The sequence below is a fragment of the Cheilinus undulatus genome, linkage group 21, assembly GCF_018320785.1.
Source record: "Cheilinus undulatus linkage group 21, ASM1832078v1, whole genome shotgun sequence".
Classification (NCBI taxonomy): Eukaryota; Metazoa; Chordata; class Actinopteri; order Labriformes; family Labridae; genus Cheilinus; species Cheilinus undulatus.
The window spans coordinates 31555723-31568523 of NC_054885.1; the positions used below are offsets into that span (position 1 = coordinate 31555723).

At 39.0% G+C, this 12801-nt stretch overlaps 1 protein-coding gene across 1 annotated transcript; it reads right to left on the bottom strand.

Moving 5' to 3' along the window:
* Positions 1-5297: 5297 nt before the first annotated feature.
* On the bottom strand, positions 5298-11283 carry LOC121529647 (cytochrome P450 2K1-like). The gene is made up of 9 exons (XM_041777629.1): positions 11022-11283; positions 10769-10931; positions 10423-10572; positions 9423-9583; positions 8932-9111; positions 8715-8856; positions 7735-7919; positions 5936-6077; positions 5298-5863 (listed from the first exon to the last, which is right to left on the bottom strand). Exons 1-9 carry the CDS (start codon positions 11232-11234, stop codon positions 5673-5675), a joined length of 1527 nt encoding a protein of 508 aa, XP_041633563.1. The 5' UTR covers positions 11235-11283; the 3' UTR covers positions 5298-5672.
* Between the last annotated feature and the right edge of the window lie 1518 nt (positions 11284-12801).

The following is a 12801-nucleotide window of genomic DNA, read 5'->3' on the forward strand; positions in this document are numbered from 1 at the left end:
GCATCCATGCTAATATCTTCAGCCATAACGGTACCGGCCTGTCGTTGCTGCTTGCATACGTCACAACTCCACTACGTCAGAAAGTACTGCCCCTCGACACTAATTGATCCTGTCATTTTTTAACCAGGCCCAAACGGTTCAGACGGGAGCTTTGCAAGATGGATTCGCCAGTGAGAAACACGGACAGGTCAATCTATCTGCTTTGCAAGGTTACTGTTTAATGTCATGCTATAGGCATGTCATTCAGTTTTAAGTCCGGACTTAAACACTTTTTGGGTTTTTTTTACGCTGTTCAGCTGTTTTGTGTTGATTTTAGTGAACAGTGATTTTGGCCTTGGATGCCATTTTTGACAAGTCTCTTTCTTATTGTTGAATCATGAACACTGACCGTAACTGAGTCAAGTGAGGCCTGCAGGTCTTTAGATGTTGGATTGGGTTTATTTGTGACCTCCTGGATGAGTCATCGATGCACTCTTGGAGTAATTTTGCCACTCCTTGGAAGTTTCACCACTGTTCCCAGTTTTCTCCATTTGTGGATAATGGCTCAGACTGTGGTTTTCTGGAGTTTTTGAATCCTTAGAAATGGCTTTGTAACACTTTCCAGACTGAAAGATGTCACTGACTTTGTTTCTCTCTTGTAGCCTACTTCTCTTTGTCAGACAGTTTCTATTTAAGGGATTTCTTGCTTCAGCAGGTCTGGCAGTAATTATGCCTGAGTGTGGCTAGTAGAACTGAGCTCAGCTTTAAAAAAAAAAAACAAAAAAAACAATGTGGTTAACAACAGTTAACCCAATTAAACAAGAGGGGCAATGACTCTTTCCTTTAGGACCAGGTAGGTTTGGAAGGGTCTTTTGCCATAATAAATTAAATCATCATATCCACTCAGAACATCTTTGTCTAATACCTTTTTTTTTGATGATCTGAAACATTTTAGTGTGATAAATATGCAAAATAATCAGGAATCAGGATGGGGAAAGTCCTTTATAACAGCACTGTTTGTCTTACAATAGGCTCACTACATTCATGTGTAACAATATTTAAGACACGAGTGCATTTAGCTTTACTGACAGAATTACCACACAAACATCTGTGGAAGTTGAATGCTACACAAGTTACAATGCTTTAAAAAAGATAAAGCAGTTTAATCGCTGTATTCTTATTAGGCTACATACTAACAAACAGGTACGTTACCTCCTTGATGCATCTTGCAGACAGCTTTGTAAATGAAGGAAATAGAACTGAAGAGTAGTTTCCACGTCGCTCACCACCAAAAGAAATGCACACTTGGAGTTAAACTCCTGGGTGTAAGGTTTCTCCCAGGAGATGTCACACCTCCCAGCAACAACAGAGTTGTATTTCCTGCTTGTTTGGACTCCTGCTTATTCACCCCCCAAGGGACAAAGTGATGAGAGCAACACCTCAGTGTAATTGGCCACTTACATATTAATGTGAAGTGGGTTGCCTTACTTTTAAAATAAGCTTTGTAAATCCAGCATTATCAATGACAGTGCCTAAACAGATCAGCATACCTGGACAATGTAGATGGATGATTTTGTCTCTTCTTGTGCCACCTACTGGACAACGTGCAAATAGCCTTCTATAGGCTATTTGTCCAGATATTTTATTCTGTTTTACCTTTTGCTGCTTACATCTATGTTTCCCCCCTCTAACATTGAGTTACTCAACAAAACAATGTTGAAAAACAAAAGATAAATACATTGGAATAAATGGTCTTTATTTAAAAAGGCATGCTCCAGTTGTACAATTGTGTCATGGCCAAGAGATGTTGGCACACTTTTTGTGTGTTACCTGACAATGGTTTTCTGAAGTGTTTCCATGTTTTGATATTTATTGCTGGTTTATTAATGCAGTTTTGGAAAGTTCCAGGAATTGAGTGTTGTTTTTTGGCCTTGCCCCCTTATATGTAGAGATTTCTCCATATTCTCTCAATCTTTTCATGATATTATGGATTCTAGAACATGAAATCACAACAGCCTTTCCAGTTTTAGTTGAGGAATGCTGTTTATAAAGATAAAAAAAAGGTTTGTGAGTTTGAACATTGCTTAACTTGTCTCATGCTGCACGCTACTCACAAACGTTACTTCCTTATTTAATAAAAAGGGGCTTTGTGAAAAAGCCATGGAGAACAGACTTTAATTAAACACAGTCACATAAGGGTAGATGAACACCACATCCCTGCATGCCATCTTCTGTTATTATTTTGATCAAGAGCTTCCAGCAGAGTTTACATACTATGCACTTGAAGAGGACATGTTATGGAAAAATCACTTTTTCAGGCTTTTTTAACAAAAATATGTCCCCTGGCCTGTCCACAATCCTCTCAAGTACCAAAAAAATCCATTTCCTCCCTACATCTCTTTCTCCACTTTCCAGAAAATGTGTGCTAAAACAAGCCGTCATGTGGGGAGTTAGCTCCGCCCCTAGGTTTGGTTGGCCCTCCCCGCTTGGAAAAAAGTGTCACCCTCCACCCCGTGATACTCCTCTCAGCTGCCAACTGAGAGGAGGATTAGCAGAGCCACATCCATTAAGCCACATCCATTTCCTAAAGGGCGTGGTCAGGGGCGGAGTCAGACAGCTCATTAATATTTAAACCCACAGAATCAGCTCATTCTGAGCAGGGCTGAAACAGAGGGGTTTTTCAGACATGCAAAAATCCAATACTGGAGTGTTTTTTTCAGCAACAAACTTCAAAGGTATGTTTTGGGGACCTCTGAGAACAATATAAACTTGTCTTAAAAGGGTAAAAAATGCAACCTTTAAGTAATGACACTTCTTAGATTTACTGTTTAGGTTGCAACAATCAAATGGGAGCATTAAGGAAACTCAGTTCAGCGCTTTTAAAACTGCAGACAGACAGCCGCCATCAGATTTGACCTCCAGTCACATCAGGTTACCTGGATCTGTGCTGCAGATTAAGCAGCAGCTCCCTTTGCACCACTTTATCGTTCAAAGAACATCCAAGATTAAATTCTTTGTTTTCATGTATGTGCACAGAGATATCCAGCTGGTTCAGCAGCTTTTTAACCTTTCCTGCACCAGGCTGAATTCAGTACTCTATAATCATGTAACCTGACAAGCACTGACTAAACTCCTGTTGTTGTAAAAGACAGGACGTTACCTTATTCCATGTCTAAGCAAACCTGCTTTATTAACATTGAATACATAAGGTCAGAAGAAGTTCAAATGTCTTATCCCTCCAGGGTAATACAGTTATTGACCATAAACAGAGAAGTTTTTACAGTCATGGACAAAAGTATTGGCACCCCTGGAATTCTTCCAGAAAATACACCATTTCTCCCAGAAATTGTTGCAATTACAAATGTTTTTTGGTATACACATGTTCACTTCCTTTATGTGCATTAGAACAACACAAAAAATCGGAAGAAAAAAGACAAAATTGACATAATTTTACACAAAACTCAAAAAATGGGCCGGACAAAATTGTTGGCACCCTCAACTTAATGTTTGATTGCCAGTGTTGGGGGTACGCATTACAAAGTAATCCGTTAGAGTACTCAGATTACTTTTGGAGTTACAAGTAACGTAACGCGTTAGTTTTACAATTCAAGTAATCCCATTATTGGTTACATTTTCATAAAAGTAATCCGTTACTGAAAGGAAAATCCCAAATTTCTTCTCTCTTCTGTGGCTTCTAAAAGAGAGAACGAAAAAAAGGACGCTCCATAAAGCATCCGCTCTGCTTGTCCGTCTCTCTTCTTGTAGTCACGTTGGCACGTAGTCTCAGGCCAGCGGAAGGTAAACATTCTGTGCCATATGGCCATTACGCGCGCATTGTTAGCTTGTTGAGCCAGTAAGATGACGGAGAGGACAGCAGGCCACTGTGGAATTATTCCCATTATGATGGATTTTTGAATAAAAGGGACAAGAACAGCATCCTGGTGAAACACAAGTTTAAAAGCTTCATTTGCTTTCATTGAATCAGCTGTTCCAATTATGTGCTGGTATTACGCACGGCGTTTGAGTGATTCTGTCTGCCTTTGCTCAGTTTGTTGTCTGATTGTGAGCATGTTAAAGAGCTGTAAAGGTTTTCCTGTCTGTTAGTGGTGTTTTCAGGCTGCAGAGGTACAGATTATGGGCTGTAAATACGTTGTACATTGAAATTAGAGTCTGCACATTCAAATGCAGACTTGGTTGTTTTTTACAACCATCGAGTGGAACAAGTGCTAAAAGGGTTTTAATTTTTAATAACGCAAGAGTACTCTAACGCATTAGTTTTAGAAGTAGGTAACGCAGTAACGTAACAAATTACTTTTCTCGGTATGTAACGCCATAATCTAACGAGTTAGTTTCAAAAGTAATGCTACCCAACACTGTTGGTTGCACACCCTTGGAAAAAAATAACTGAAACCAATCACTTCCTTTAACCATCAACAAGCTCTTTACACCTCTCAACTAGAATTTTGGACCACTCTTATTTTGCAAACTGCTCCAGGTCTCTCAGATTTGAAGGGTGCTTCTTGCAACATCAATTTTGAGAGAGTATGTATTGGGATAAAAAAATAAATTATCAAATATCTGGAACCATAAAGATATTGTTTCATAAATGCATTTTAGCTAATATTATTAGATGTTTTTGAGATTTAAGGCAAATAAACCTTTCAAATCCAGGCAAGTGTATTTTATGGAGGCCACGTTCTACACAGAAAAAAGACATATTGAAATCAACATTATTTGTGATAGTAAATCATAGGACAAAGAGTTGAAATGATAAGATTATAATTCAGATTTTGAGTCCTGAAACTTTTACTTTTTAATTTATAATTATGGTCTTTTATGAGTTTTTTTTTTTTTTTTTTTTTTGTAATTTGACTTTTTATCCCAAAGGTATGACTTCAATTCCAGAATTTTGACTTTTTATATCTTATTTTGACTATCTCATAATTCTGACAATTCTCAAAATTTTTTACGTTTTTATCTTAGTTTTAGAATTTTTTCTAATAGTTTCGTTTTACCTCATAGTTTTGAACCCTATCTCGTAAGTTCTACTTACTAATAATAATCTTGACTTACTCTCTTGTAATAAGGACTGGAGTTTTTTTTCTCAATATATCATAATTTTTTTATCCCTTAATCTTATTATATTTTATGATAATCTTATTTTGCTCATAAAGTAAAATTTGTTTGCCCAGTTGTCGTACTATAAGCTATAAAGGGCTGGTAATTTGTACTCAGTATCTTGAAGTCAGGTATTGATCTTGAATTATAGAATGAACATGTCTTAAAAAAGAGTTTGAGATAAATTGATGAGAAATGAGACAAGTACTTGCTTAAATGCTAAGAGTTGTAGTCTATCTGCTTTATTAAGAGTTGAATCAAAAAATGCATTTATGATAACCAAATATATTTCTATAATTTGCTGCCATATAAGAACATTTCAAAAATGGCAATCTATACACCAAGTTCACCATTTAATGTTATATAGTGGAAAAGATGCAGGTGTATGATTAAATGTGAAAGTCTAATTTGGAATAAAGGTCTTACACATAAAAACTCTCTGGTGATTGTTAAAGCTAATGTGAAATATTACAGCAATATAAAAAAAAACTTTGGATAGTGTTTTACCTTTCTTTGATATCTTACATATTTTACATATTTCATGACACTGTGACCTTGACAGTTATCACGCCATCTTACAGATCTCTGCTGACAGCACAAAGCTCATGAGGGGAAGGGTTGAGCGTCAGGCCAACAGCTGGTGTGAGATCCAGTTCATCCTCTGTAACTCCAGGTGGAGGAGTGAAACAGAACCGCTGGAGGAGAGAAGTGAAGAAGAGGAAGAGCTCCATCTTGGCCAGACCTTCTCCAAGACACATCCTGCGACCTGACAGACAAAACACATTCTAAAAACATGCATGTCAACCCAAAACACTGGGAACTTAGTAGAAAATATTACCTGCAGAGAATGGCATGAAGGCATCTCGCTTGACAAATTTACCCTCCTCATCCAGAAAGTGTGAAGGGTTAAATGTGTTCGGACTCTCCCATTCACTCTCATCATGTAGCACAGATGTAAGCAGAGGAAACACAATAGTCCCCTGTAGGCAAAAGCAGACAGCAGCTCTTCTATATCACTACACCGCGTTCCACATTATTATGCAAATGATATTTTTCTCTGATTTTCCTAAATATTAATGCAAATGACAGTCAGAATATTTTTCAAGTCATCAGCCATTAAAGCATAATTCAGATGTTTTTGAACAAACTTCATAATGACAAAAATTATTTAAAAAAAATAAAAACCTCAAAAGGCACTGTTCCACATTATTAAGCACAACAGCTTTTTAAAACATTTTATAGGTTGTAAAGAACTGAAAATGGTCATTTGTAGAAATTGCAGCATCAGGGGGTCATATTTACTGAAATCAAAGCTATTTCAATCAAAAACATCTTAACAGGACAAGTTCCATGTTAACATAGGAGCCCTTCTATGATATCACCTTCACTATTCTTGCATCCATTGAACTTGTGAGTTTCTGCTACAGTTTTTTTTTGCAGGATGTCAAAATATCCTCCAAGAGCTGCTGTTTTGATGTGAACTGCCTCCCACCCTCATAGATCTTTAGCTTGAAGATGCTCCAAAGGTTCTCAGTAGGGTTGAGGTCAGGGGAGGATGGGGGCCACACCATGAGTTTCTCTCCTTTTATGCCCATAGCAGCCAATGACACAGAGGGATTCTTTGCAGCATGAGATGGAGCATTGTCATGCATGAAGATCATTCTGCTACAGAAGGCACAATTCTCTTTTTGTACCATGGAAGAAAATGGTCAGTCAGAAACTCTATATACTTTGCCGAGGTCATTTTCACACTTTCAGGGACCCTAAAGGAGCCTATCAGCTCTCTCCTCATGATTCCAGCCCAAACATGACTCTGGCCCCTCCTTGATGATGTCCCAGCCTCGTTGGGACATGGTGGCCATCCACCAACCATCCACTACTCCTCCATCTGGACCATCCAGGGTTGCACGGCACTCATCAGTCAACAAGACTGTTTGAAAATGAGTCTTCATGAATTTCTGGGCCCACTGCAACCATTTCTGCTTGTGAGCATTGGTTAGGGGTGGCTGAATAGTAGGTTTATACACAACTGCAAGCCTCTGGAGGATCCTACACCTTGAGGTTGGTGGGACTCCAGAGGCACCAGCAGCTTCAAATACCTGTTTGCTGCTTTGTAATGGCATTTTAGCATCTGCTCTCTTAATCTGATGTATTTGTCTGTCAGAAACCTTCCTCATTATGTCTTTATCTGCACAAACCCGTCTGTGCTCTGAATCAGACACAAATTTCTTCACAGTACGATGATCATGCTTAATTTTTCCTGAATTATTGAATGTTTTCATTCCTTGTCCAAGGCATTACACTATTTGACACTTTTCAGCAGCAGAGAGATCCTTTTTCTTTCCCATACTGCTGAAACCTGTGGCCTGCTTAATAATGTGGAACATGTGGAAAAGTGCATTTTGAGGTTTTTATCTTATTTTTTTTAAATTGTTATCATTATGAAGTTTGTTCAAAAACAACTTGAATTATACTCTAACTGCTGACGACTTGAAAAATATTATGACTGTCATTTGCATTGATATTTAGAAAATCAGAGAAAAATGTCGTTTGCATAATAATGTGCAACGCGGTGTAAATGAAGCCTGTGGTTGAAGAGATGGACAAACTGCAAAATGCTCAGATGTGAACACCAACCTTTTTGATGAAGAATCCCTGGAAGTTGACGTCCTGGCTAGTTTTGTGAGGTAAATTCATGGGGACGATGCTTGCCAGCCTCTGTGTCTCGTGGATGACGGCGTCTACGTATGGCATGTGTTTCCGGTCATCTACACAGATCTGACGGCTTCCCACTACCCTGTCCAGCTCTTCATGGACTTTCTCTGATCACACAGAAAAATACTTGTTTAAAAAGACCTGAGTGTAAGCAGCTATTAAGCTGGCTCTGAGATGCTTAACTTTGGTACAGTTTTGCATTAAGTACACATCAACCGAATGTCAGACACTTTTTGGCCACTACTTTGACAGTGTTTGTTTGCAGTCTAAAATGCATTTAGTTTTATCATAAGCTAGTAGCTCAGATTTTGCTTTAGCAACAGTTTTTACCAGAACTGGACAGTATTTCTTTATTGAAAAGAGGAGCAAAGAACCACACTTAAGCCTTTCTTGGCAGAGATGTTTTTGCTCTTCTCCTGACCAGCCTCAGAATGAGTTTTATCCCCCAACAAGCTCCACCAACAACGACAGTGCCTGCCTGTCTAGCTCAGGTTACCATACGGAGCTTTGCATGCCTACGACCTCATTTTGTCTTGTCACTCTGATTGGCCCTTAATAAATGTGACAGACAGAACCTTAATCCAATCACTTTCCAAGAATTTTTAAAAAAGGCCTGAACTTACCAGACACTCTGTATGGGATGTTTCCCACATAATGGACTTGTGTATTTTGACAGTGCATTGACAGTATATCTAATAATGATGGGCATGGTATCTGGAAAAATACCAGATGGACCACCCAACCATGGGCCGTTCATTTCACTCATAATGGCTAATTATTCTGCTGGGGGTAAAAATGCTGTATCTTTCCATTCATATTTAAATCTGAAAAATCCCCTGCCTTTTTTAAATAACTATGCACAGGTGGAAACACCAGTTCATCAGCCTTATCTGTCTCTTTACCTTGTATATGTGGATATTTGGCCATAAGCAGCAAACCCCATCTTATTGTGGTCCCTGTGGTATCGGTACCAGCTGCAAACAGGTTGGTGACTGAGAAGATCAGGTTTTTCTCGTTGTAATAGGTGTCCAAATCACAAGCTTCCTAGGAGGAAAAAATATCTGTTTTCATGCTGTTCCTTTTCTTATTTTTGTTGAGAAACAGACAAAATATTCTTACCTCATCCTTCTGCTTTCGAATCAGAAAACAGTCCACAAACCCCCGGCATATCTGAGGGTTTAGTGTTTCCTTTAGATTCTTGATCAGCCCTTTTACATTTCTGACCAATCTGTCTCTGTTTCTCAACACCAGGTGACGATTTTTCACCCAACAGAGCAGCCATGGAAACATGTTGAAGAGCTGAAAACAATGTCAAAGCCACAGACTGAACATTCCTTACAGCAGTATTGTTACTACACTGATGATTTACAGTAGCAAACTCAAAAAGTACAGCAAACACAAATCACATTTTAGGGATTCAATTTAGATTTAAATTGATACATTTTTTACAATTCTTTATATGATATGGTCTAAAATGGTTCTACAAATCTGTTAAAGTTATTAAATATTTTTTCAGTACATGCTTAGTGCATAAATCATATTTTTCCATCTTCACTTTCGTTAATGTAGCCCTAAAACATTAGCAATTGTAATTCAAATGAAAAACGTACCCCAACTTGTGCAGAACCAAACAATCGTATGCTTTCACTGGCTATTTGCACCATTTCTGTAAAGCGGGGGTCGTCATATTCAAACCTACTCCCGTAAACGATGGAAGAGATGACGTTTGATGTAGCGTGATGCATCGGACATGACGTATCGAAGGGTTCTCCTGTTAAACAGCAAAGAAAAATAATGTGATTATCAATTCTGAGGTACAACATTGATTTTGTACTCTTCACTCTTGTGCAGTTGTAAACAGAGCAAAAAGTCAAGTGTCCATTGATGTAGCGTATAAAGTCTGAGTGAGCATGCATTATTCTGTCGGCTGGTTCTGGAGTTCTGGGTTTCAGTGAGAGCCTGTGGTAGGGTCGGAGTACTGTTCATTAGACTGACAGCAGAGGGGATGAAACAGTTTCTTGTGGTCCGAGGTTTTGGTCCTGATGGACTGCAGATTCCTGCCACTAGGCAGGGCCTCTAAAAGTCCATGTCCAGGGTGAGAGGGGTTGGCTGCAGTTTTATATTTATATGCATGCCTCAGTGTCCTGGAGGAGTACAGGTCGTGGAGGGATGGTAGACTGAGGGCAGTCAACCTCTCTGTAGAGCAAATGGTATGATGCAGCCGGTTCCTGTCCCTGAAACGTACGAGTCAGAAATCAATAATGTGAGGGCGGCCACAATGATGGTGGTGTAGAAGTGGACCATCACCATCTTTGGCAAGTTGAAGATTTTCAGCTGCCACAGGAAGTACATCCTCTAGTGGGCTTTCTGCATGATGGAGCAGATGTTAAGCTCCCACTTGAGGTCCTGAGTGATGAGGGCCCCCAGGCCCACAGTAAAAACTGGGGGTCACAGAGGGTTATGGGGGCAACAGTATGGGCGACAGTGTCCTTCCTGAAATCTTCAACCATCACCACTGTCTCTAGGTCAACAGATGGTCCACCTCCCACCTGGTGGACCATCTGTTGATAATAAGATACATATAAACTTTGACATGTTTGCACTTGGTACCTTTATGCTGATCAAACTGTCGGATAAGATGGTGGCATTCCTCCAGGATTCTTTCCTCACTTATTCTTTTACCCATGCCAAAGTCTTTCAGGGTGGACAGGGCGAAACGCCTCATCTCTTTCCACGATTCTCCATTCGAAAACACAATACCTGTCAAAGAGACTAGCCGTTAACAAGTTATCAAAGTAATTATCAGGGATTAATGTATGGGAAGAACTACTATTCTCCTGATAAATAATTTTATAATAAAGACCAACCATTAAATTTAGTGTTAAACGTTGTTTAGATTGTTATTATTGGCTCACGAGTTTGATTTCATACTACGATCTGTAAGGACGTGACTTACCATGACCCTGATTTGAGTCATAAAACACGGGAAAGATGTGTCTGTCTCCAAACTCCTCTGCATGGCCAACCAGAGCCTCTTTGACTGTCTTGTACCCAGCCAGAACCACCACTTTATTTGGTCCAAAGTGCACCGTGAACACTGACCCATACTTCTTTGAAAGCTGAAAGAGGAGCTAACTTTAAAAATTGCACATGAAGACATCCAAGTAAATCTCAGCATGCTTCATTTTGTGTTAAAGCTTAAAACTCACTGCACAGAGTGTCCTGTAAGGTCTCTTAAGGTCTAGCTGCAGCAGGTTGCCAAGAACGGGAAGAGGTTTTGGCCCTGGAGGCTCCTTACGCGACTCGTCTGAGTTGAAACTGCTGGAAACAAGAAAGTAGAGAAGAAGGAGGAGGACAGCAGCTCCCAGCGTAGTAGTGGGGCTGGAGAAGAGAAAGGACACTAAATCCTGCAGGAGAGACATTTTTTCTTCTGTCCTGATGGTTTCTCCTCTCACTGAGCCTTGCTGGTGAACAACTGAGATTTTCACACAACAGAAACCACGTCCTCAAATGGACCCACAGCTGAAGTCTCACATGACCTATTATCGCTCCTCCCATCTGTGTGTTGGACCACATTTACATTGGTGGCTTAAAGCACAAGAACCAGTTTTGCTGGGTTTAATAATGTTGGTCTTGGGCCAAACGACAGTAACATCTGACACCAAACATCTGATTGCAGGTGTAATGTAGGTCAAAGGTAAAGAAGGGTAAGAAATCCCTTTACATGACAGTTATGTTGTTGACGAAGGCACAGAGATGTTTAAGTTTCTTCATTTGGAGACTGATTGTGTCTTTTGGCTGAACAACAAAAAAATTTGCTTCTTGCACATCTTTACACAAGTCATTTAAATCATTTGTTTAGGCATACATTGCTTCAGTCCTTAAGAATATTAGTTTATTTTAATGCAGATCCATGCATGTTATAGAAGATTCAACTTCAAAATGATGAGATATAAGTTGCTGCTACTCACATATTTCACTCTACAAAATATCCTAATTTCAATTCTTTCATTTCTATGAATCAATTTTGTAAATCAAGGTCATTACTTTTGTTAAAATTAATAATTTCACCACTTTCAGGTTCAAGTATGTTTTTTTATATTACTTTATCACGAGCTTTCAGGCCCATTTTTCAAATAAGCTATGAGATTTGATGCACATATCCCAATTCCAAAAAGTTGGGATTTTTGAAAACATGTTAATTCGACAGAATATGGTGATTTGAACATCCTTTAAAACCTGAGTCAGGTGCGGCCTGCAGGTCTTTAGATGCTCTGGGTTCTTTTATGACCTCCTGGATGATTTGTTCATTGCGCTCTTGGAGTCAATTTATTAGGCTGGCCACTCCTGGAAGGGTTCACCACTGTTCCAAGTTTCTCCATTTGTAGTTAATGGTTCTCACTGTGGTTCACTGGAGTCCGAAAACCTTAGAAATGGCTTTGTAACCCTTTCCAGACTGATAGATGTCATTGACTTTGTTTCTCATCTGTTCATAAATTTCTTTAGATGGCACCACGATGTGTTGCTTTAGGGGTCTTTTAGCCTACTTTAACAGGTCTGGCAGTAATCAGGCCTGTGAATGGCTGGTAAAGTTAAATTCAGCTTTCTTAAAAACTATTGTTAATCACAGTTAATTCATGCGTGAACAAAGGGGGTAATTAGTTTTTACATAGCACCAGGTAGGTTTGGATGGATTTTAACCTTTAATAATAAAATCATTTTTTAAAATTGCATTTTGTATTTACATGGGTTATCTTTGACTCCTATCATTTTTTGATGATTTCAAACATTTAAGTGTGACAAATACGCAAAAAAAAAATCAGGAAGCAGGAAAAAACTTTTCACACTGTACATACTGTAATTCTTTAATTAAAGTAGGCTTCAAAACTCAGTTTTAACCGTTCATGCATGATTAAAGCCCTTTGTTTATACTTTACATTTCATATGTGCACTATATGGACAAAAAGTATTTGGCCAGCTGACTACACC

What these genes read in the sequence shown, in the direction of transcription:
- LOC121529647 (XM_041777629.1), bottom strand. Translation starts at nt 11,234, where the DNA reads ATGTCTCTCCTGCAGGATTTAGTGTCCTTTCTCTTCTCCAGCCCCACT. An exon ending in ACAGTTTGATCAGCATAAAG is followed by an intron (nt 9,584 to 10,422) that starts GTACCAAGTGCA and finishes GCTGTTTAACAG; the next exon opens with GAGAACCCTTCGATACGTCA. An exon ending in TTGGTTCTGCACAAGTTGGG is followed by an intron (nt 9,112 to 9,422) that starts GTACGTTTTTCA and finishes CATTGTTTTCAG; the next exon opens with CTCTTCAACATGTTTCCATG.